We start from the raw sequence: 25,921 nt of genomic DNA on the forward strand, positions 1-25,921 counted from the left end.
AAAAAAGGCTCATTTTTCTTCATTCTCACCTCCTTTCCCCAGCAATCCCAAATATATGTTTGCATTTGTGATTTATTTAGAAATCTTTCTACAGACCTTTCAGCAGGGAAGCAGTTGCCTTTTAAAAACAAACAAACAAAAAACCTGAAAGGAAACTTTTAACAAAAAGGCCATTAGAAGAAAAAAATATAAAGAAATGAAGAGTCAACTGTATATATTCATAGTGGGCATTATAGAAAGGTTCCTATTTCTATACTAAGTAGAAATATCCTAGGTTCAAAACAGCCAAATTACAGTCTATATGTCTCTCTCTATATATATTTTATTTTAGCGTGGCATTTTAGATTTCATTGTTCTTCATTGAAAAGTTTGGGAACACCTGGAAATATAATACTAGTAGAAAGAATGGTTGTTTTATTAACTAAGCTAATTATGTGGGGGTTTTTATTGATTTTTTGTATGCGCTTAATTTATTTTGTGTGGATGTGTCTATGACTGTATGTTTGTGAGTGCGTGGATGCGTGTGTGTGTGTGTGTGCGTGTGTGCACGTATGTAACCCTTTGGGGGAAGATGTAAGATAGTTTAGTGTTACTCCAGAAGTAAGTATAGAGTGAGCTGTATGTTTAATGGCTCCATGTTTAGGAAATTAAGGCACAACATTGATATTGGCTTACTTTTATTATTCTGTTGGCCAAAAAACTGGAAGGGGATATTTTTTCCCCTAAAAAGTGTTAGAATACCCAATGGGATGGGAAAGAAGGATCTTGAGAGAAAGGGAAAAGACACAATATTGCTGAATCTTTTTGGGAATTGTTACGACCCGAGGCCATTTTCTTCAGCAGACATCTATAAACTTATTTTCTTGCCTTCATCTATAGAAAAGCCCTAAACAACATGACATTTCACATTATTCTTTAATCAGTGTGGGATTACACTGGAAATGTAATAACATTATCTGTATATTTAAAATATTATCTAGCATCAATCCAGGCTTTCCTACCTTCTTTGTACTCTTCTCTACTGGTGTTTCATTGTGTGTAACTTATCTAAAATTTCTGCAGAGTTTAAGAAGAATTTTTTTTTGTGAAGTATAATTAAGCCTTGATTAATTGGAAGCTAATTAACCAGAACTCTCAATTAACCAGTTTTATTTATTTATTTTTTGCTATACTCTCCTTTTAGAAGGAAGAGGCAAATGACAAGAAAACAAGCTGTTAACAGGTATTTATGTATTTATTTTTTTTTAAAATCAACTTCCTGGGAATGTCCTGGAGCCTGTACAGATTCAGCCCAACTTCAACAATTTGGTTCCCTGTACTATATTAATTAAGGTAGGAAAGTAGAGCCACTAAAATTTTTCAGCAACAAATGTTGAATCTTGCTTAATAATTAGTTAATAATTAAAAAAAATGAAATCCAAATGGCTATGGCTAATTAGAACCTGTTTACCATTTGAAGGTTCTAGTTGGTTGGGGTCTCCACAGTTCACTATTGCCAGTTAGTAACCATTCATACCTGTTAACTGGGAGTAAATCCCAGGACCATGCAGTGGGGAGATGATTTCCAGCTATAGAGTGCAACTCCTTCCCTGGAAACTAAAGCAGACGCTAGAGAAAGGCTGCAAAGTTGATGGGGGTTGAGGGAGGGTCACTGACATAAATTTTACACTTATGTAAAATAATGTGGAAGTAATTCACCCACCCCATGGCTCTGAAATGCTTAGGAAGATACATTCACTTTTGCAGGGCAGCACAGGCTATTAAGTGTGCTACAGTAATAAGAGGAAAAAAATCCACAGTTCTAATCTTTTGGAGTTGTTCTAAGCATTAGGCAAGATATATTTTGTAGGCATGCTAGTAGTTTTAAAATATTTAAAAATATTTTTCTTCTGAAAATACATTTTTAAAAATATTTTGAAGTCTAAGAAGCTTGAAACTTCCTAAAATATCTGTGACAGTTTCAGTTAAATTGCAATATGAGAGACCATATTGCTTGAGGTCTTAAACCATTTAGATTGTAATGGGGAAAAATAGGCAGTAACTCAGAGAGGTAAGGGAGAAGAAAAGCAACCATGATACTAAAGTATATTTTGATATTGCCTAGCAATAGTGCCCCCTTTTCTTTTCCACACAGACTACTGAGATTAAATCACCCTTTGGTGACTTTCCCCCTTCCTCCAGGGCTTCCCTTGATACATGGTTTATCCATATTTTTCAATAAGAAGAATATCACAGAGTTGTGGGGGAGTTGGGGACCATACTACGTGACTTATCCTGGGTTTTCAACATAGAAAATGAAAATCACTATGGTGGTGTTTCTAATATCTGGAATATTTTCTATATTAAATATCACCCTTAAGTATCATGCACACTAAATAATACCCAAATGACCTGAATCAGTGAATATGCCTCCTTAAGTGTCAAACAGTTTTGTTAGACTGTGACTTCAATGCTGGGGGGACTGGAACCCATTAGATTTCATTAATGAATATTAACTGAAAAAATTTAAATGGATTAAGTTTTGAGTTTAGGTTTAGGATATTGAAAGTAAGTGTTCTTGATTTTATATGAATGCAATTTAATTTAAGCATTAAAATCGACTTTCATTGTATTTTTATTTTCCTAGAAAAATGACATGCAACTAATGTCAACTTTGTAAATTAAGCATAATAATAGTTTATAACTGTATATATTTATTTCTAGATCAATCATAACACATTACATATGTACATATATATGTAATGAATTTTTAGATTTACTGTAATCTAAGAGAAACCATGGAATGTTTTTAAAAGTAAATGTCCTGATTTGTTCCCAGAAACTACAGAGAAACAGGAGAGTCTCAAACTCTAATGCCTATAGAGGCAAGACTCATAATTTAATAAAAGACTGTAAGCAATAGGGAGTAGTAAGAACTGTGGTGACCTATAGAGTATATATTCCTACCAAAGGTGCCGGCTATTAGCTCAGCTGATTGCTACCATGTGGGAATAAAGGCCCAGTGTTGTTGAGATTTGACTCTTTAAGAGAAGCCAAGAAACTGGATTTTTATATGAACTGGATTTTAAGAATTTACCTAATTCTTAAATGTTGGTAACTAACTCAATAAAAAGCAAAAAAAAAAAAAAAAAAAAAATTATCATGCAGGCAAATATCTACCTCTGCTTTAAATGGTAAATCCTCTAGGTACTGCAATTAAAAAAAAATCACAATATGTTATAAATGCACCTGAAGATCTTGAGACAGAAAATTTATTTAAAGTAAATAAATTATAAGTATAGTGCTTGTAAATAATTCTCTTGGTACTCAAAATAGTGGTTATACAGTTTTTGATTTTTTTCATATGATGGAAATAGCCAAGATAGTTTTCCTTTAATGTGGTTTGAAAGTTAAGATAAAATTATGAATTTTTGTTTTCATATTTATCAACAAAACACAGTATGAAAGATCATTACTGCCATGTCCAAAAGAGAATAGGTTCTGTCACATAATTAAGGCTTCTATTTAAAGCCAAATTAATGGTGCTTTAATAAGAAGAAAGCCATGTATATAGGATGCACCTTTTTTTTTCTTTAAATTGGCTTGTCTTTAAACACTTTCCAAATTTTACCTAGTGGGCTTCCTTTATTTTTACAAATGGTTAAAATAAGAAATAAGAGAAATGTAACTAGTTAACACAACAAAACTTCATTTGAACTTTTGATGGGCATTGGCAAAGATAAAACAAAAGTTGGTCATCTGAGATTTTATTAAGAATTAACTGACTGATCTGAGACTGCTTGTTTGCCTGTCCTGCCCTAGACCTTAGCACATAATCCCACTGTGCTACAATCCTTTTGACATCTGTATGCCCCTTTCATCACTGGCAATCCAAAAGCATATTTGTCTAAAAAGGAAACAATTAAATTCCTATCTCTCCAGGAAAAAGAAAAAAAAAAAAAGAAAAACACCCCACTGTTAAACCTGCTTTAATGACCCGTATAATGTGCACCATAAATCCTTAGTCAGGATAGTAAGTTAACATTGTCATTTCTGATGAGAAACTTATCAGAGGACTTTAAAAAAAAAGTGAAAAAGAAAGAGAAAAGAATGCAAAATCTTAAATCCTAAACTGACTAAAAAAATGTCATTTGTTCACAAATTATTCTGATTGCAGATTTAACACAGACACATGAAAGATGGGAAATTGTTGGACAACTGATCAACACATAAGACAATGTGAAAAACAGCTGATGTTTACTTAAATAAAATTTAGGTAGACAGTGCTGCCTTTTTTAGATCGTCAGACAGTTTTTACCACAAATGATCTGTTGTGTGACAGGGATGTACTGACAAATTAAACTCTTCCCTAAAAACTTTGATAACTGGAGATTCTTAGTTAATTGGTTACTCCTCATAGTAGAAAATTTAAGAAATGAGTGATTATTTGATGTATTCGATCAGCATAGACATATAAATAAAGTAATTCAGGATAAACTTTGGTGAACAACTAATACTTTTTGTTATTAGAACATTATAATAGCTAACACTTTTCAAATGTGATATCTCAGATGATTTTCCATTTATTAGTTCATTTAATCATCATAACAATCCTACAAAGTAGGTTCTGTTATTGTGATCCATGTTTTACAGATGATGATACTGAGGCACAGAGAAGGTTAAGTGACTTATTTAAGGCCATGCTGTCTACACATACCAGAGCCAGCATTTGAATAGAGGCAGTCTGATTTTAAAGCTCATATACTTTGGACTAATATATGTCATAACCTGACAACTGTAATCATACTAATTACCAAACCATCACATTTAATTATATATATTTTCTGACTTGTTGAAAAATGACACTTCTATTCTGAATTCAACTTGGTAGCATCATTTTTATTGTGTAATAAATTATCAAGATGAATTACACATTAAATAGAAAGAGCAGGAAATAAAGAGAGACACCTGTGGACCAATAACCAGGCCTACATTTTGCTACATTTGATTCATTACTCATTTTTTTTAAAGATGCATCTGTAAGCATTAATGATATGACTAACACTAATCTCCTTTCAACTCCGTCATTCATTAGAGTTAACCACTATATTAAAATTGGTATGTACCATTGCTGTGTGTTTTTTATTATATGTGTAAATATCAGTATTAATTTTTGTGTTTTTAAAGTGTACCTAAATGGTTTGAAACTATACTATCTTTTTATAATCATTTTCATATTTTTAAAGATTTATCCAGGTTGATACATGTAGATCTAATTCATTTATTTTTAATTGTCCATTATACTATTTCATTATATGAGTATACCACAGTTTGATTATTCTTTACTATATTAATAGATGTTTAGGTTATTTGCAATCTTTTGTTGTTACAAAGAGTGCTGTAATAGACATTATTTTTTCTTGTGTCCACATGGGATAATTTTTCTGGGCTATAAACCTAGAAGTGAAATTGTTGAGTTGTGGGCTATGTACATCTTCAACTTTAATAGTTATTGCCAAATTTTTCTCTAAAGTTGTTCTGATTTACACTCCCTCGAGCATTACACAGAAGTGTCTATTCTGGCTAGTATAGTAGATATTTTTAACAAACAATTCTTTGAAGAAAAAAACTATTGATTCTCTTTCATGAGTATACATATAGTCGGAACATTAATTCTTATCACTTAGTGTACATAATGATGTTTACTGATACTATTTGTGTCATTATTCTTCATTTTAAAACATATGTAGTTCAGATAAGCATAAGGATTCTACTTAAAATGTGTTAAGTATTTTCCAGTTTACAACGTACTTTCCCATAAAATCTCATTTGATGAGATAGTATGGCAGGAAGAGCTCTGGAAAAAGAGCCAGAAGTTCATGAACTTAAAACAACCCTGCAAATGCAGTTAGCATTAATATGATGGCTAGGTAGAGGGCCAGGGGAGAGAGGGAGCAATTGGGGGGAAGTTTTATGAACTATATAGATGTTTAACCAATGTACTATATACTTGAAACTAATTTAAATAAATAAAAAAACTTTGCAAATAACTCTGTGGCTAGGGACTTCAGTTGTTATATCTATAAAATTAGGATGTTGGACCAAGCAATCTCTTAGAAACATACTATAAACTTTGATCTATAATACATATCTTTCCTTTTCCTTGAATCTATAATTTACTTATTGTGCATAAAACATAAAGACAAAATTGAATTTTATCAATTTGTGAAAGCTGTTGTAACACTCTCTGGCTTAGTTAAGACCATAAGTTTTCTTATTTATTGTTGCGTTTCTCTTAATTCAAGGACAGTTGGGGGTGGGAAATGGGTAGAAGGTGGGAGCAGGATCTCAGTATTATTAGGCCTAGACAGTGGCAACACACCATCTTGAATTCATTTTCAATGTTTCCCACTCTGACACTTCACATTACAATTGCCGAAATACGATGAAAACTCAACCACTATTTGTTATGACTTTGTGTTTCTTTTCAAGATTTTTTAATGCACATTTCAGATACAGAGAAGAGAATAGTCAATATTTTCAGCTCACTTAGAGTTTGATTCCAACAGCGCTTTTATGGTGCTGCATGTAGCTACTTAAAAAAGGAGGATTCAGGTTGCCTATTCTGTATATTCTGTATTTCTTTTTGGATAATGGGGGTAAGTAATTGAATTTGGTGTTTGCAGAGTCTTTTGATTAGAAAGATCTGGATCTTTACCCTGAGATTTAACAAAGAGCTTGCAGAATTTCTTAGATCCTATGTGTACTGGAAGGAACATTTACTTAGGATTCTGTCTAATATGTAAGAGATTAAAGTATAATAGGGAGTCAGTTGAAACTGATGTTATTTAGAACTTCAGAATTGCAAACATATCACATAAACACATTCACATACATTCACACACACAAATATATTCTCTCTCTAGCACGGAATATCTATTACTTTCAATGACTTTTAAAAAGAAAACTTTATCTTTGTGGACATTGAACATAGTTATGTTTTTAGTGATGCTTCTGCTTATAGAAAGTGGCAATCCTGGCAAACAAAATAGAAATGAATTAATCTCTTATGATGAAGACATTTTTAGGAGCCTCTCTTTTTATATAGTCTTGGGGAAAGTTTTTGACTGCGGCATTTCTAGAAAGTGAATTTACCTCCTACAAAGTTTCAATTTCAGATATTACAAGAAAATTGTTGTTCACACACTTTGCTCAGATGATCTCCAGATTAATACAGTTCATATATGTTTACCTCATTGTCAAAATGTGACAATAAGCCTAGGGAATCCCACATACATTGCTTTTGAGGGTTTTCACCCACTTCGATCTATTTGTGAACTGACTAAGAGGCACATATTTAAGGACTTCCATTGTTATTTTTGAAAATTGGCACCCTGTTTTATGGTTTAATCATACTCTGAAAACCACTATTTGTTTACCATATCACTTCCACTTTCAGTGAAGAGGAACTTGTGCCAAGTTAATCTAGATTATTTTTGTCCAGTTCTTACTTATCGTATATGGAGATTTAATCAGATTTTCTTTTTTAACTTTTTCAATAAGCATTAAATAAATTACTTAAAGTAAAAGATACCCCAAAACCTTTAAGCTAGTTTTCATAGGTCAGAACATTTTTAAGACAGCACTTCCTGGGCATAATACACTAAGTGGCTGACAAGACTATTGGAAAATCACTACTCTCTACTTTTAAAAAAAGTAAATATTATGGTTGTTGAGTATTTACAAAAAAAAAACAAGAAAGGAAAAATATAAGCATTGTTTTATTGCCTTTATCATCTGAGTTTCTAAAAAGTATTATTTGTATTTGAGATGTTAACAGTTATTTATTTACAAAACCATTTACAGTTGTTCCATGTACTACTCTTTATTGAGTACCGACACTTTTGTTAGCCTGAACGAAGCCTTGGCAAACAACATTTATCTTTTATCCTCAAAACATCAAAATCGTGGACACTTTTTGTCTTTATCACTGTCTCCGAGAATACCCACGCCCTTTGCTATGGATGGCATCTAGATAATAATAGTATAATATTAGTATAGGAAATATTCCTTTTTGCTTATTGAAAACCGTGTTTGAACCTTTAGCAAGTCATTTACATGATGTTTCCTTGGGATTACCTACATTCTTGTTCACTTTGACCTTGTAATTTTGCTCACAGTTGGAAATGTAATGCAGAGTGACTAAGATAATGTTGTTTGCACAGACTTTAAGTGGAGTGACATTATAGTCAAGCAAGTGTCATATCACCCAAAGTGAAGGAAGACTTAATTACCATAATCCTGTGACTACTAAAATTTCTTGGCCATGTGTACATAACAATGTAATGTTCTGCATGTTACATTTAATAATGTGAAGGTGCAATACATTAGGTCTCAGGCTATGTGTTTCTTTAATATAAAGGAAGTGGAATAATAGAAGGAAAACACTTTTATAGTAGAATACTTGTTTGAATGTTCAGGTGAAGTCTGTCTTTTAAACCTAGAAGAGTTGCCTAGTTATGTGAAAAGGAAGGGACTGCTGAAATATTAATACATCTAGATACCAGTGTGTAGGCTGACAGACCATGAATTTCTCTGGAAGACACAGGGTAGATTTAACCAAATGACAGACAAGATGAAGAGGAAAAGCTGATAACCACTTATTATTGTGCAATAGGGAACATATCACTAATTTATAGAGAGTGGTGACATTTTCTAAAATCGTGTAGCCCTATTTTTAAGTTTGTCAGTGCAACCAATTAGTTGCTAAAATGGAGTTGATTCTAAGACCCAGTATGAATGCATTTGAAAAGGCAGTGGATTGTTCCTAAATTTGTAGGGTTTGTAATACATCTTGATGAATGCTACAAAATAATGTGAAGAAATGGGACTACTGTGTCAAGATGACTGTTTTTTGGTTTGTAGTCTTTGAAGGAATTATATTTCGTAACAACGTTCTCTAAAATCCAGCAGATACAGGTGAAGTGCCCTAAAGACATGTCCGGCTTCTGTTTTAGATAACACTGAGTTTTCAATACAAAGAATACACTTGCTAAAAGGGTTCTTCTCCTCCCAGCACTCTGAAGATCTGTTGCTACTTTGGATTATCATTTGGAGTTTTTATTTTTTAAGTGATTCAAATGCCCAAAAGGGAGCAAGAATGAAATGATTCAGCTATAAAAGCTAAAAAATCATTTTAAAATGAGCCCATTAGAAAACTGAAATATAAAAATATATGTAGCTGAATCAATAGATTCATGTAAGTGATATATTATTCATAATTTATGATAAAAAGTGCTAGATCATTTGATATATAGTGTTCCCCATTTTTAAAAACTGTATAATGTAAAAGCTGTTAAAGCATATAAAATATGGAAGCCTGTTAATAACAGCAGCCATGTTATTTGTTGCAACTAGGAGAGTTTAAAACATTTTGAACTGATTTATCATTACAAATATTCTTCCTATGGACAATATTATTTAAATATATAAAAATTATTTTTAGATTTTTTATTTGGTAAAAATCAAATGATTTGGACATTTCAATTTTATTATTATTTAATTAATTAATTTATTTATTTATTATAGTGACACTGTAATCCAATAAGTTGCAGCTGTACATTTTAACAGTAAAGCATATATCTATTTACACTGTGTTCACCTCCCATAGATAGATTTCTTTATGTCACTACATATTTGACCCCTTTTACCCCATACATTTTTATTTTAAATGATTAGTTATTGCCAAATAGTTTATTACTGTTGGTTGACAGAATTGTATGGTTATGCTGCTTTCAAATAAAATTAGCTTAAATAACAAAAATAGCAATTTTATATTTTTATGCTGCAAGAGTTTTACAAATGTCCATTAAATCACAAACTGATGTATCTAACATATTAAGTATATAGAAGATAATGGTTTTATTTTTAAGCTATGGTTTACATTTGGCAATAAAGTACACACTGAATTCATAACACTGACGAAGGGATTTGGGACATTTGTTTGAGACAGTCCATTTAAAAATGGTATATATATATATATATATTTTACTTTTTGATTGTATTAAAAATTGTGCTTTATTTATTTTATGTTTGTTCAGCTCTTTCTTTTCAAAAACTACTTGTGATTTTTGGACCTAAGTTGGATTCTAATTCATGTAGAGATAAAGCAGAGTTTTTAATTAAGTTGGGCTTAACACAAAGGTGGTTAGAGGCAGTTTTTTTTTCTTTCAATAAAGTTATTTTAGAACAGCTTTAGATTTACAGAAAAATTGCAAAAATAGTACAGAGACTTCCCATGCACCCTGTACCCAGTTTCCCTGTTGTTAGCATCTTACAATTAATGAATCTATTTGTCACAATTAATGAACCAATATTGATACACTAATATTCACTAAAGTTTATACTTCATTCAGACTCCCTCAGTTTTTCCCTAATATGCCTTTTCTGTTCCAGGATGTAGGATACCGCCTTACATTTAGTCATCACATCTCATTAGACTCTTCTTAGCTATGATACTTTCTCAAACTTTTCTTGTTTTGAATGACCTTGACAGTTTTGAGGAGTACAGGATAGGTATTTGTAGAATGCCTCTCAATTAGGGTTTGTCTGGTGTTTTCATTATTGTTAAATTGGCTGTGGGGAGAAATATCACAGAGGTAAAGTGCCATTTTCATCACATCTTATCAAGAGTAGATACTATCATTATGCCTGATCATTCTTGAGGTTGACCTTGATCACCTGGCTCATGTACTATTTGTCAGGTTTCTACTCTACGAAGTTACCTTTTCTCCCCTCCCTGTCTATACTGTACTCTTTGGAAGTTTCTGAAAAAAAGTCACTACATGCACCTTACAGTTAAGTGGTGGGGAGTTATGCTTTCACCTTCTTAAAGGCAGAGTATCTACAGAAATTATTTGAAATTCTGTGTGGGAGATTTGCCTCTTTCATTCTTTCTTTTCTTTCTTTCTTTCTTTCTTTCTTTCTTTCTTTCTTTCTTTCTTTCTTTCTTTCTTTCTTTCTTTCTTTCTTTCTTTCTTCTTTCTTTCTTTCTTTCTAACATTTATTTCTGTATAAACTCATAGGTACTTATTTTATACTTTAAGTTATAATACAATAATACAATATCTTATTGCTTAAAAATTTCCTGCTTTGGCTATTAGGAACTCTTTCAGTTGGCTCCTCTATACCTTCTACATGACCCCATGATTGTGGATTTTTATTAGAATTTTTTGTAGCGCTACTCCAGGCTTATCTTGTGTATTTTCTACCCTAGTCCTAGAATCAGCCATTATATAAAGTTTTGGTTAAGGAAAGTTTTGATCTTTTCAATTCTAAGCAAGTGTTGGAGGAGGCTAAGAAAGAGAGTCAGAGAAATTCTCTCAGTTCCATTTTCTTGTTAATACCTTAAATTTTCCATCATCCGGATAATGCACATAGGCCTCATTCTCTCACCACATACATCTGCCCATTTTTCTCATAATATCGATTGAAAAGAGAATGAAACTTCTCATAGTCTTCTATAGTCACACACATTTATGGTTATGCATAGATTTAGAAATATACTGTGCAACTCTCCAACATACATGTCCCTTCTGCAGCCCATCCATCACCCTGTATCCAATACACTAGTTTGTCATCAGTTTCTGAGTCACCGTGGATTTTTTTCCCCCTCAGGGATAGTTTTGGGTCCACTGGGTTTGGGAATATGGAGTTAAATAAAAATAAACAGGTTTGTTTACCACAGGTCTCAGAGCCTATAATTTTAAAATTTGTTCTAGGAATCTATAAAAGATATAATATATAAGATTTCTGTTTTTTTTTGATTAAAAGAACCTTTTTGTTCAGATAATCTTATTTAATTCCTCAATATAACAACAACTAACTCATGATCATAAGCAAATCACTTCACTTCCATAAGTCTCTGTTTTTTTCATCCATAAAATGGACTTACGAATATCTCTCACAAGATTGTTGTGAAGAGCAAAAATGAACAAATGTACGTAAGAATTTTTTGGAAATGCTAACATGCCATGGTAATTTAATAAGCATCATGTGGATGGGAGATCATGCCTTTCTTTGCTGACCATTGTTATCTCCAGAATCTAGCATATTTTCCTGGCATGTAAGCCTAAATATTCAATAAATATTTATTGAGTAATTGAATTATATTACTATTACTTACATTATTTTCTATTTCTCTCCAAGTGTTATATAGCAGCTTATGACATTTTATAAATTGTTTTAAATTAGGAGTTCATGTAACAAAATGCAGCCGGAAATGCACAGTTGAAGTGGCTATGCAAAACACCCCACAATTTTTTATTTGTGCCTCTGTTTTGCTGATCATATGCTCCCAGCCAATGACTGGCTGCATTCAGATTAGTTTTCGTTACTTTAAACTGACCAGATTTCCTTTTGAAATAAGGGCACTGGAGCTTTCACCTTGACACTGTGGTGATGTAAAATTCCTGCTGCAGAGTCACTGAGCTGATGCTAGAAGAAGAGGAACACCTGTGAACACAGGCTGTTAGAAGGCCCTCAGAGCCCTAGAGTGTCAAGGCTACAGCTGCTGGGTTGAGAAGCAGTTGGAAGTGCTTTGTCACTCCTTCTTGTGCAACCACAGGAGACCCATTAAAGGAATTTTACTTTGGATTTTTACTTTCTTTGGACGTATAATTTGTGTTGATTAACAGGAGTTATGGGGTGGAACTGCGATTAGGGAAGCAATATATTTTGGTGAGTATAGTAGTGTCTAGATAGTAATGGGAATAGGGAGCTCATAGAATCCATTTTGTTTAATCCCCTACAAAACAATGTATTCTATAAGTATACTCAGATGTAAACATTTTTGCTTTCAGCTTCTCCTTTTAGAGAATCAACTGGAGCATATTTATTATATTTGATTTTGAGAAATTATCAACCTCCCTAGAATTGCTAGGCGATTATTTGAAGAACCCATTCAGCTTTGAAAATTGTAAAACATATTTGAATCAAATTCTGGGCTTGTTGGTTAGTTAGTGAGAAAATAGGGAAGATCAGTTTGTGGGGGGTCTTTCTTAATATTTACCTCAGGATGATACATACTAGCAAAGCCTTTTCTATTATGTAATTCATGAACACTGAAAAATAGAAATGCGTTAATTAAAAAAAAAACCCTCTATATGTAATAATGGTATATTCACATTTTCACAGGTGTTGGTTAGAGATAGACATCCTTCAAAGATAGTTAAACAATTTGTAGCACCGCTCTTATTCACTCTGTGATAATTAGAAATTCTGCCCCCGATCCAATATTTCTTTCTTTCTCAAAAGATGAAGTATAGACTTTAAGGCTGTATAAAATATGTGTGAGTGGAGAAAAGATAGTTTAATATTAGATTATGCAATACTATGACTATAATGCCTGATGGATTTACTATTTTTTCCCTGAATCTACTGCTTTCTTTCAAAAACTAGATTTCCTATTTAAAATATCAACTAGTATCATCACTAAATTATTAATGGCAGATTTTAACCATATATACTATTCATTTATTTAATTGAAATGAGTAGTTGTGGGATAAGACATTCTTTTGCGTATGTTCCTGAAATTTTGAAACTTTCCTACATAACATATAACCATCTCCTTTAAAAATAAGCATTTACAAGAAGGCGTTTTAAGCAAACATTTCTACCTTAATCCAGAAATTTCATTTGGGAATCTTCCCTTGTACTTTATAAATCCATTGAGTTTACTAAACTTGGAGCAGCACAGCGAAATTCCAGCAACTGCAAAAATAATTGGTAAAATTAAATAAAAAATTTTGTAAACAAGTGAAGTTATTATTCATTCTGTACAGCACTACAAATGTGGGACGACATGGTAAATGATAAATTAGGCATGAACTGCTTTAATCTGTAAACTGAACATGTTAGCAAATGGCTTGTGTTTGTAATTAGTATTTACGGCCACAGGAGAGTGCCTCTTTTAAAACAGTGACAGGAAATTGATCAGTTTACGTTGTTATAGCAACCAAAAGAGTTCCATTGCTTCTGTTAGGTTTAGCTTATTATGCTATATACCGATGTTAAGAAATATGTTTATGAACTATAAAGATATACTATTTGATAGTGCAAAGGAGGTCGAGATGCTGAAATGCCAAACTGACAAAGTCCGAAAGAATATTTGAACACTCCATAATAAGCTTAAATGTTCTATGGTTGTCATGACATTTCCTTTACAAAGCAAATGATGTCTGGAAAAAAATCTTAAAACTAGACGAAAATGCAAATCCCTTTATGACAGTATGTGGCTGTCACATTCATAGTAACACACAATAATTGATGATTTATGAGGTGACACCATGGCAACAAAGTCTTTCATCATTGGCACCCCTTGGTTACTTTTATATCAGGGGCTTGCAGGCGACTGTGAAAAGTTTCCAACATGACATACAAGAAAGTCTACTTGTATCTTAATCCATTAGATCTCATTTAATGCAGGTTGGAAGTGTTGTAGAGATTTTCAGATCATCTGACAAAGTGAAAGCTTGCAATGTCTTTGGTAAAAAATCTCTGTTAAACTAGTAAGCATGTTCAGTAACTTAAAATGGAGATTTATTTCTGTCATTTAACCTTGCAAAGCAAACCTGTAATGCCACTCAAGTTTGAATGCAAAGCTGCTAGGTTGTTTAAAGTTATGGTGTCTGATATTGTCCTTATATATGGATGTGGGGGAAGGAGAAAGCGAGTGCAGTGTACATTGGCTTGCTCGGAATGCAGAATAAAGATGGTTTTTTAAATTTAATTTTAATGTTAAAGTCTTTATAAAGTTGAATAAATGTGTGATTGGAAATTCTAGAATGACTTTAATCTGTTTGATAGGCTGAGGAATAACATGTTAACGTTACTTAGAGGGGATCATCTATCAGTTTTTTTATTGTAGATGATTTAAAATATTGGGCATATAACACACCTCCTGCCTTGGATTTATTGTCAATTGATCAAAAATAAAGTATTTTATATTTGGACCCCTAAAACATTTCCTAGATTATTCAGCCACCTATTTGAAAGAGGACTATATTAGGTGATTGCTTTGAGATCCTTTCCAGTGGAATTAATCTATTATGATTTATAAGAAATTGTAGATATACCAACAATTGGAGATATTGAATGCAGAATACTGAAACTATCCAATTTAAATTACATGAATATAAACATAAGCATGGATATCAAAGTTAACCCAGCTTTTATACATGAGATTTTAAATAATATGGATGCAGGAAATTTTCCAAACATATATTTCTTATGTAATTTAAGATTATGTAAGGATAAAAATCCATAATAGTCATTTCCTTCAGAGGATCAGAGAAGTTAATTACATAAGGTAGTATCTCTGGTATTTATTCATTAATTTTTTTATTAGTTTCAAGTATACAGTACATTGGTTAGACATTTATATAGTTTATAAAACGATCCTCCTAATTGCTCCTTCTCTCCTCTGGTTTTCCACCTAGCCAATATATTAATGCTAACTGCATTCCTTATGCTGTGCTCCCCATCCCTGTGACCATCTATCAATTACTAATTTGTACCTCTTTAACCCTTCACCTCATTCTCCTAGCCCCCAACTCCCATCTCCTCTGTCCATCACCAAATTGTCCTCTATATTTGTTAGTCAGTTAATTAATGCTTTTTTATTTATACATTTCTTACAAGGCTGTGGAAGGAATATAAAATCCTTAATTAACTCTGACTATGCTCAGAGTTGGTAATTTTGGTTCTAATTAATAGTTAAGAAAATGGAGCTTACCGTTCAATGTCATAATGATTTATCTCAGTTAATATAAGAAAATAAGTTAATTTTGATTCTAATCTTCATCTAGATGGTGATTGCATCGCACAATAGAACACAATTCTTAATTAAATTAAAATGACATCTGCTCTTGGCTCAAGATTTTACTCGGTGATCATGAATATATATGATGTAGAAAGACTGTCTCTAGGAGTTTATAATTTAGTTAACCGAGATACTAACTACAAGCATGAATTAACCAAAAAAAAAAAAATAAACCCAAAACACTAACTTAAGAAAGTGTAGATCACAAGCATAAGAATTAAAGCTATTTATGATAAGAGGAAAAGTCTGAAACAGTCTCATAGAGGATAATCAGAAGGTAAGAATATTCCAACTCAGACTTTAAGTGAATTGAGAAATTTGAATTGTCAGAAAAGTGTTACTCTAAGTCTTGATAGCCCACATGAACAAAGGCACAAAGATAAATAATTATGGCATGTGATGGGAACATTATAGAACTTTGTTCCACCTACACTGAAGCAATAGCATTGGGGATTAGTAAGAACAACACTTAGATATTGAATAGTCACCTTTTATTCTTCTAGACTTGAATTCGTGACTACTCTTGAGAATTAGTTTCTCCTCCATACTGCTACACACCACTACTCCCCTTGATTTTAAGATGAAGTCTAAATACCTTAATATGACTTTCAAAGCCTTATATCAGTGGTTCTCAACAGGAGGTAATTTTGCTCCTATGGTCCATTTGGCAATATTTAGAGACATTTTCAGTTGTCGATATTGGAGGATGGGGTGGTAGTGCTGTTGACATCTAGTGGGTAAAAACCAGAAATGCGCTAAAATCCTATAATGCACAAGGAAACTACCCAAATACAAAGGATTCCCCAGCCTAAGACACCAATAGTGCTGAGATGGGAAAATGAGAAATGCTACCCTATATGATCTCACATAGGCACACCTTTTAAATCTCATCTCAAAATACTTTCTTCTTTACTACCAATTTAATTACTTTGGTGCCCTTGAATATTCAATTTTCTCTCTTACTTTCATAAATGCTGTCCTCTCTACTTGGAACACGCTTCTGTTTCCCTTCTCCTCATACCTCTGTCCTTAATCCTGCTAAATCTGCTTAGTCTTCTATATATGCCTATCAATTAGAATCTTTGGGTGCAGGAAGCATGTTTTATTCATTTTTATATTTCCAATTGCTCAACATGTTTTTGGAGACACAATAAATGTTTGTTAAAGAAATATATAGATTGGTGAAAGGTTTTGATACCAAGCTAAACAAAGACCATAAGGATTTGGGTGATTATCTATGAGAATGAAGAGGAAGAAATGAATTTAAGAGAGACTGAAAAAGGAGAATTCACATGAATTGGTAAATTATTTGATGTGGATTATGAAAAAAGAGTCAAAGATAATTTCTACGAATCAGGTGGACTGAAGGAATGGGGACAGAAATGGGGAAGTTAGGAAGGAAGCTTAATTTTGAGTAACCAGATAATGAGAATCTATTTTTATTGACTTAATGATGCCTATAAGCAGCTGGAAATATACTTTATTCTGAGTAAACTTACTAGCTTTGTGATCATTTAACCTCATTTTCTTTATCTGTAAAATGGAGAAAGTACGTATCTACCTGATTAGGAGGTAGTAAGGATTAAATGGGTTTAAGTATATGTAAAACACTTATCCCAGTGTTAGACATATAGTTAACACTTAATGAATCCTCGTTGCTATTATTATTTTTATTGCTATGACAGTCCATTCCTTCTTGGGTTTTTTCCTTTTGAAATTAAACCTCCAGTACATCTATTGCCTTTTCCATGAAGCCTTTCCTGATAACACAAGAAAGATGACCACCTTCCTCCTATAAACTCTTTTAGCATTTTAGTTTAGCCACTATTTTTTTTGCACTTCTCACATACTGCCCAGTCCTAAAATTGCATATATATTTACATTGTAAGTTCCTTGAGGGTAGGACTGTGACTTAGTCACTTTTTCTCAACATATAGAGATGTGATAGTGACTCAGAATTAATGTGTTCTCTCATTTATATTCAGTAGTAATGCTTGTAATATTTTCTAAAGACATCAATTTTGTTTTATGAAGAAAGCAAAATTTAAAATTAAGTGTTAAGTAATTTGAATAATTAAAATATATTTAATTGATTCTAGTCAAGTTTAATTATAAGAAAGCATGCCTAATTAAAGAGTATTTTTTTGAAAAATTAGATATTTTCAAGTTATTAAAGTGATAGGGAAAGGTCTTTTGTTTATAAGATATGAAAGAATATTTTTGCTTTTAATGCAAAACCTTTGAAGAAACAGATGTATCAAAAGATCTTATAAAAAATAATGGAGTTGTTAAAAATGGAAATAACTGACATCTATCAATTTTTAAAAATATACGTCTCTTGTGGCTTCCCTTAATATGTTAAGATATAAAATATCATGTAGGTAAGTGTTCAGAATTAAGTTCAGAAAATACAGCCCAGGGATGTCTGGACTGTTTTGTAGTTAGAGTATATTTCTTAAGAACTTCAGTATGAGATGTTCTTTCATGTCTTTTGCAGAGAGTTTACTTTGACTGAGTAGTTCAATAAACTGCTCTGTGCTTAGGAAAGTGTTTTATATTTGTAATTTATTAAACATGGGCATGATCCTTAGTTGGATTGGCCTTCTTTTACTATAGATGTCAGTGCAACTGCCATTGAATTTGACAGGGACTTCAAGTGCTCATCTTAGGGGCTTACTTTGCCTTTGGTCTACATGTCTAAATGGGGCACTATAATAAATGAATCTTAATTTAAAAGTTACTTGAGCATACTCTCTGGTTTATAATGACCAGCTCTAACATATAGCATCAAAGGACTAGTTGAAGCCCCACTTGGAAGACATATTTTTAAATATATTACACTATTGCCTTCTAAGTAATTTCACTCAAATCTTATAAAATCAGAGCTTTTCCAAGTGTTCAGTAACCTTAGTTAAGGTGTACATAATTAATCAACTTATTTTTGACATTTGGGATAATTTCTTTGAAGTGATTAGATTAGCTATTAGGCATATGTACATTTTTTACATGAAGTTGACAGTTGCTTCAAAGAAGTAAAAAGAGTGAAGTTACCTGGCTGTTGCATAAATAGGGAAAAATTGCATGAGAAAATATCAATATTTATTGCACCATTCATGAGCATGCATCAACAAGCAATGACATTTAGTTGGCCAAAAGGTAGCAGAAAGAGATAAACTAGGGAAATACTATTATTCTATAAATATCTATCAATATCTGGTTGATTTCCTCAGAATAGATAAGAAATAAGGGCTGAAACTAGATGTAATTTTATAAATATAAATATATAAAAATATTATAGACTAGAAAACATCTTATTATTGAACTTTTTATTTAAGCAACTTGAGTGATATTTAAATATAGTTAAATTCGGTTCTTGAATTATAAAAGAAAAGTGCCTTTTATTATAATTATCTTTTTTTTCTGCCTCCTCCATCTGAGATTATAAGTCACCTCCTCCATGCACCCTTTGCTGTAGAGAAGGGAACACCAGGAAATATTCCCTCTTCTTCGAACTCTTCTTACACTTTTTGTTGTGCATGTCTCATATTTATTCTTTCTTTCATTAAAAAAAAAATATTGAGTTCCCACATGTATCAGGTAGTGTTCTAGGTACTCGACATATGGTTATAAAGAAAACAGAAAGAAAAAAAAAATTCCTGCTCACAAATAATTTATGTTCTAGAGGGTTGAGATAGACAACAGACAAGATAAATTAGTAAAATGTATACTACATCATATAGTAATAAGCGCTAAAGAGAAAAATAAAGGTGAAAAGTGGGATTTGAAATTTGAAGAAGGGGGTGAATTGAAATTTTGGACAAGGTGTTAAGGGAAGCCCTTACTGAAGTGAATTTTAAGGCAAGACCTGAAGGACATAAGGAATCAGTCATGTGGCTAACCAAAGGAAGAATCTTTTAGGCACAGAGAACAGTAAACACATAGGTCCTGAGATAGGAGCTTTGACTAACTTCAAAGACCAACAAGAAAGCCAGTGTGGAATGGAGTGAATGAGGGAAACAGTTGTAGAAGATTAGATGAAAGAGGTAACAAGGGGCCAGAATATGTATACCTGTTTTTAATTTTAAGGAAATGAGAAGCCATTAGAGCGTTTTGAAAGGAGTGGCATGATGTTACTTAAGTTTTAACATAATTATGCTGTGGAAGGATCTTTTCTACTAGGATATTCAAACCATGGATTATAACAGGATTACTTATAGAGTCAGAGAGTAATCCAGGTGGCTAAAATTTTCAGAGTTAGAAAGAATGACCTGTAAATTAGTGGATGACTTTAAAAAGGAGGGCCATTTGATGATATATTTTGATAGCATGAGATCCAAAGAGAGTAAAAACGATCTGAAAGCAATAATGAGGAGCGAGGAAGAAACCTACTTCACTTCTAGCCCAGTAGTATGATGGGTGTGGGAAAGCAAATAAACAACATCAGAGTAGACTCATATTTTAACCATTTAATAACTCCTTTAACTGTGGTCTACGTAGGTCTAATTCACTCAACTAGACTGCAAGTCCTATAAGTAAGATTGAATGAGAGTGTGGGAATGCACAGATCTCCTTGTTTTGTATGTATTTGCCTTACTGTATTTGTAAATTCCTGGAGAAAAGGGAAAAGTCAGTGTACAGGACGTTCTTTGTATAGGAAGCAAAACTTCAAAAATAGTCACTTTTTTAAATGATGAATTGTAACATTCCTGGTTTATTCTTCAGAGAAACAAGGTTTCTTTAAAAAAAAAAAGTATATTCGCAGTATAGATTGCACAAAATGAGAAAATGTAATTCCATTATGACAGAATGAAGTAATATAAGCCTACAAGGAATCCTGAAAAAAAAGCAGTTTTTTCATCCAATGCACTAAATGATGTAATGAAAATACTAAAAAAAAATTATATTTAACACTACTTTAACAACCTATGAGGATAGGACAAGTCACAGTTAGTAAAGAATAATAGTTTTGCCATAAATTATTCAAGCAATTAAAAATAAATATATAAATGTTTTCTATTACTGAGGGCAATATAGGTCTGTAACAAGTTTAAGTAATAAGAGATATGTTATATATAGAGTTTATTGTTTCATCTTAAATAGAAAGAAACTACTTTATCCAAAGAACACGTCGCATTTTTATAATGGGGGAAATAATAGAATTATAGGAAGAAAAGGTGTTCATAAGACTCTCAATTTTAAAAATAACACTAAACCTAAAATATGGTATTGACAGTATTGTAAATTTAATTAAGAAGTACATTAGGGGTGTTGCTAATGAAACTGGCATGGTTTCAGTTTATAGTGACATGACTTAAGACATAGGTATAATTCATGTTAGTTTAGAAATGCTAAAGTATTTCCAGAATATACAAGAGAATGACTAACCCTTATAAAAACTTTGAGTTAATGCTAGGAAAAATATATTTCAGATTTTCACTTTTGTTCTAACATTAGAAACAGATCTACATCCCTATTTCACTTTCTGCAGAGAATAGCATATGTATCTGATCCAAATTAAAATAAAAACTTATTAACATTATATACTCTAGATTTTTTAAGTGAACACTTCTTATCTGAAGAATTTTAAAGACCTAAAAGGAACATGTAGAGGTGAAAAATGCATGTTAATCAACTCATGAAACACAAACTTTAGGATGTGTCAGACTGGATTAATTTATTTTCTTCTTTTCTGGCCACCTAGAGTAAAACAATTTAAACAAAGAAATTTGAACTAATGTGATTTAACTTGAAAAGTTTTAGTGAATGCAATAATATGATAAGCAAATAAAACAGTGCATTCATTCATTAATTAATCAACAGTACTGAGAATCAATAGGAGTGGGGAATAAAGTTTGGAAGTTTGAAAATTCAGTTGGGAAAACAACATAGCAAAATTGAATGAACATGATAGATCTGGATTTATATTCCTAACTCTGCCACTTGCCATGTGACCTTTTGCCTTATGTAATCTTGTCCAGGCTCTCTTTTCTTATTTATAGAAAAATATAATAATATTCCCTACTTTATTGCTTTGTTGTGAGAAGATATAATGCATGAATAGCTATAATTGAGCAAAAGATAACTTTTTATTATTATAATACAAAATCTTTAAATTTCAATTGATTGTGATTATGAACTTGACATGATCATACAGATAAAAGTGTTGAGGAGGGAAAGATCACTGTGGCCTAGAATATTTTGTGACTTCATGGATAAGAGAATGGCATTGAGCTTTGTAAAATCTTGAGATATATTCAATTGCTGATGGATTTGGAAGAGCTTCTAAATTGGGATACACCATACCCAAAGATGCAGAGAAAGAAAGGGAACAAGTTTTGATAAGTCAGTTGAGGCAATTTTTTCTAGGGTTTTGAAGCCCAAAGTTTTAAGTAATGGGTATTACATATGAAAGAAATCAGGCAGAATATTCATTCTCAAAGATGAATGAAGATTTTACAGCAGAATTAAATAGTTCTTCAGAAAAATTGGTTGAGTAATTGAAAATGATGCTTCTTTGACTTGCATTTTCTATTTTACAAAGCTTTCTGATACTCTCAATCCATTTCTTTTTTCAGGACATCCATGGGAAGAGGGCAATAATAGATATTATTTTCCCCCCCCTTTTCAGCTAAGGAAACAAAACTGTGGGTTCTATAATTAGTAACTGACATGTCATTTGACTGAAAGTACAGTACCCCTTTTACTGCACTGCACAGCTGGAGTGCTAGTCAAAGTCACAGTGCCTCAGGTTCAAAACAAAATTATACTATTGGTACTACATACAATTAAATAGTGATGGATTCTCAATTGCACCAAATAAAACTAAAGTCTAGCCTGTGATAACATTTGAGTGCACTATAACCAGATGAGTGACAGATGTATGACAAAATTTAACAAGCATCTACTATATGCCAGAAATCGTGTTGGACATAAAGGATACAAAAATGAATGTTAACTTGCTCTCTACTTTCAAGTAATTCAGTGTGTTGTGGATATTGGGTTCAGGTAGCTGGAAGAAAGTGGGAAGTTGTAGATAACATTTTTTATAATATGTTAAATGTAATGCTACTGGTATAATTCAAGTGCTGTGTGAAAATATGAAAGGATTCCTCTCCCTACCTTAAAGTTAGAAAGAAAAAGCAATATAGGTAAAGTAAATAACACTGTTGATTCTCTAAAATTGTTATTCTCATATAAATGTTGTTCTTATACAAAAGTATCATATTGGATCATTTAACTAGGATTGTGATAGAACTTCAATTAGAAATTATACTAACTTCATAAGTCAAACACCTGCATTTGTGTGAATATCTTGGGATTTGAGAAGTAAGAGTCGAATTGAAGTGGAATAGAAAGAAACTATCTGGGAAAAGCTCTTCTGGGATGTGCACTTTGTAGCTATTCCTGTGAGGATCTGGATATAAGGAAGCCCTTGAATTACTATTAGTCACATACACCAAATATGTTTTTTTTTTCTTTAACTACACTGTAAAGTTCTAGAGGACAGGTGGCAAGAAAATTGTTTTGATACCCTAGATCCAATATTGTGCATATTATTTATAAATATCTAAAGCAAATAAATGAATCATCAAATAAATATGAATTGAGTAAAAGAAATGGTTGGACCAGGACAGAAAGTGATATTAAATTAAATAGAAGTATGGTTAGTCTTTACTACAGGTCCTTCAAGAGATTACCTTCTTTTATTCTTCCAGGATACTCCAGGGGAATAGTTTGATTTTTGAGATTAGCAAAAGTAAAGGAATATTGACTAATTATCTATTGAATAGAGAGAACTAACCATCACTTTTCCTTGCTGATGGTTTGTCAAGTTACTCATACAAAGCTGAAAAATTTTTAGTTATTTTTACAGACCATTACATTTGCTATTATCCTTCTTAGGTAACATGAGGTGTGAGGCGACTATTTAAAAGACTATTCATAATTAAGCAACCAATGATGACTGAAGCACTTGGAGTAAACCTGGGCAGAGTGGCACTTCATAATTGATATACAAAGAGTAATATAGCAAATATGGGAAAAGGAATAAAACTGATATTTTTCATTTAGTTGACCTAAAGTTTGTTTCAAATTGATAAATGTCATCTGTCTAAACAAAAGACTAAACAAAAGCAACTGAAACTTGCTCTGAAGTAAACAAGTGAACAGTATGTAAGACAAAGTGGTTCCCCAAAGGCATTCTTACTACGTGCTCATTATTTAACCCCTGACTGAAAATAAACAGTGCTGACAGGGTGTGTTGGGGAGCTATGATATATGAACAGTGTCAATGTTGTAGGCTGATAACCTATAGCTCGACATCTTTATCTATAAACTTTGACAGATATATCACTTTGTTATTGTCACTTTATTAACTTGCTTCTTTGATAGCAAAAGATAATCTTTCCACTGTCTAAGACAGCAATATTTTATTAAATGAAATATTTTAGAAGTTATTATTGAAGTTCAGTTTTTACTAAGGAACAATCCTTTACACTTAGATTTATATTAAATAGCTATTTCTCAATATGGAATGAAGTTGTTTGCATATTAACAGCAGACAATAAACTGTTTTGTCACATTAAATTATTTATGCCATATAATCATGAAAACTGCCTTATAAAAATAATGCTTTGCTAGAAAATGTTGTTCTGGCTGTTTAAATTAAACATTGTTGCCTAATAAATTAATATTTTGGTCTTGTGAATTTTAATTAGAAAATAGCAGCTGTTCTTAGTTGGAACTACTTGCTTTTCTAATAGTCTTGTACTCCATAGATACAGTGAGAATTACACAAGCCTCCACAAAAAAAAAAAACATGGGAAATTAAATCAGTTTCATCCTATCATGTCTGAGAATTAGAAAAATAATCTTCCAGTGACACTTTTTCGATAATTTGGTTTTTTGCTTGATGGATTTCTTGCCATTAACTTGATATCAGTCTCTTGGTATTAGATTAATTCCCCATGTCAATTTGAAATTTGTTGTCTCAAATTACAAACTAAATGTGTTTAAAACTGGGATGCAGATCTTGGTTTCGCTTATTTTTCTCATCTTTTGCTTTCCTAATGAATGCCCTAATTTACCCTTTTTACCCTGAAGAACATTTTCACTATTCTGACCATGGTGCCCTTGTTGTGTCCTGTTTCTGAGAATCTTTAATTGATGGTACAGTCTGTGGTTCTGCCACACTTTCTGGGCCTATTCATCCATATTAACCATAAAATTTAGTGTCAAAGTTGTGCTTAGGAAATGAGAATGGTTTTATGAGCTATAAGTCTTTGGCAAGAGTAGTGAGTGTTAGTTTATGAGAAGATGATGTCCTTCTTGTTTAGATTTATTGCCAATGTGTCATTTGTTCTATTAAATAGATTATTGTTGTTAGAAAAATGAGATTTAAAGCAGATTGAGATGATCATAGTTGGGATCTTTTCTTTCTCCTTTTCTTATTTTTGTTCAACTTATGCCCCATTTATAAAGAAAACGGTTAAAAACACCTAGTCAAAGTCATGTAGTTTCCTCATTGTCTCAGTGGTGCACATTCATCATTGGAGAACAGAGCCCTAGTAAAAACAGACCAGTCACATTTGTTTTTATTTTGTTTAATTAAAATTTTTTTCTTTAATTTTTCCTGTGATAAGAGAAAGGGAATTACGATTTACCTCTGTAATTTTATTCTAGTTCTATAACATCTTAGTTGTACACAATAGGCCATCATGAATTTTTGATCTTAGCTCAGGAGATAATCTTGATTTTGATTTTGGCCTGGTGTATTTTTTTCTTAAAGCTGTTCTTTATTTGCTATTTAATTTTCTGTCTCCCCTCCCCTCTATTCTTGGTACTGGAATTTAATTTTCTGCATCATATTAAAAACATTTAAGTTTTCTCTTAAATTTATAAAAAACAAAATGTCACCAGAGTGATTTTTACTTGTCACAAGACTTCATCTGGAGAAAATGTGTGGTTCCACTCTACATTGGCTTTAGTTGAGAATTTCTAACGAGAGGGAAATTGGACTATTTTCTCTAACTGGGGGTGGGGATTGTTAGTAAGAGGATGTCT

General features: G+C 32.1%; 1 protein-coding gene across 1 annotated transcript in view; it reads left to right on the plus strand.

The window, feature by feature from the left end:
• DACH2 (dachshund family transcription factor 2) overlaps positions 1 to 25,921 on the plus strand; it is a 687,399-nt gene that overhangs the window by 195,943 nt on the left and 465,535 nt on the right. The window contains exon 2 of the mRNA XM_011361163.1: positions 1,184 to 1,222. Coding sequence (XP_011359465.1) covers positions 1,184 to 1,222 — 39 coding nt within the window. The remainder of the gene's footprint in view (positions 1 to 1,183; positions 1,223 to 25,921) is intronic.

The sequence above is a fragment of the Pteropus vampyrus genome, unplaced genomic scaffold (genome assembly GCF_000151845.1).
Source record: "Pteropus vampyrus isolate Shadow unplaced genomic scaffold, Pvam_2.0 Scaffold63, whole genome shotgun sequence".
NCBI lineage: Eukaryota > Metazoa > Chordata > Mammalia > Chiroptera > Pteropodidae > Pteropus > Pteropus vampyrus.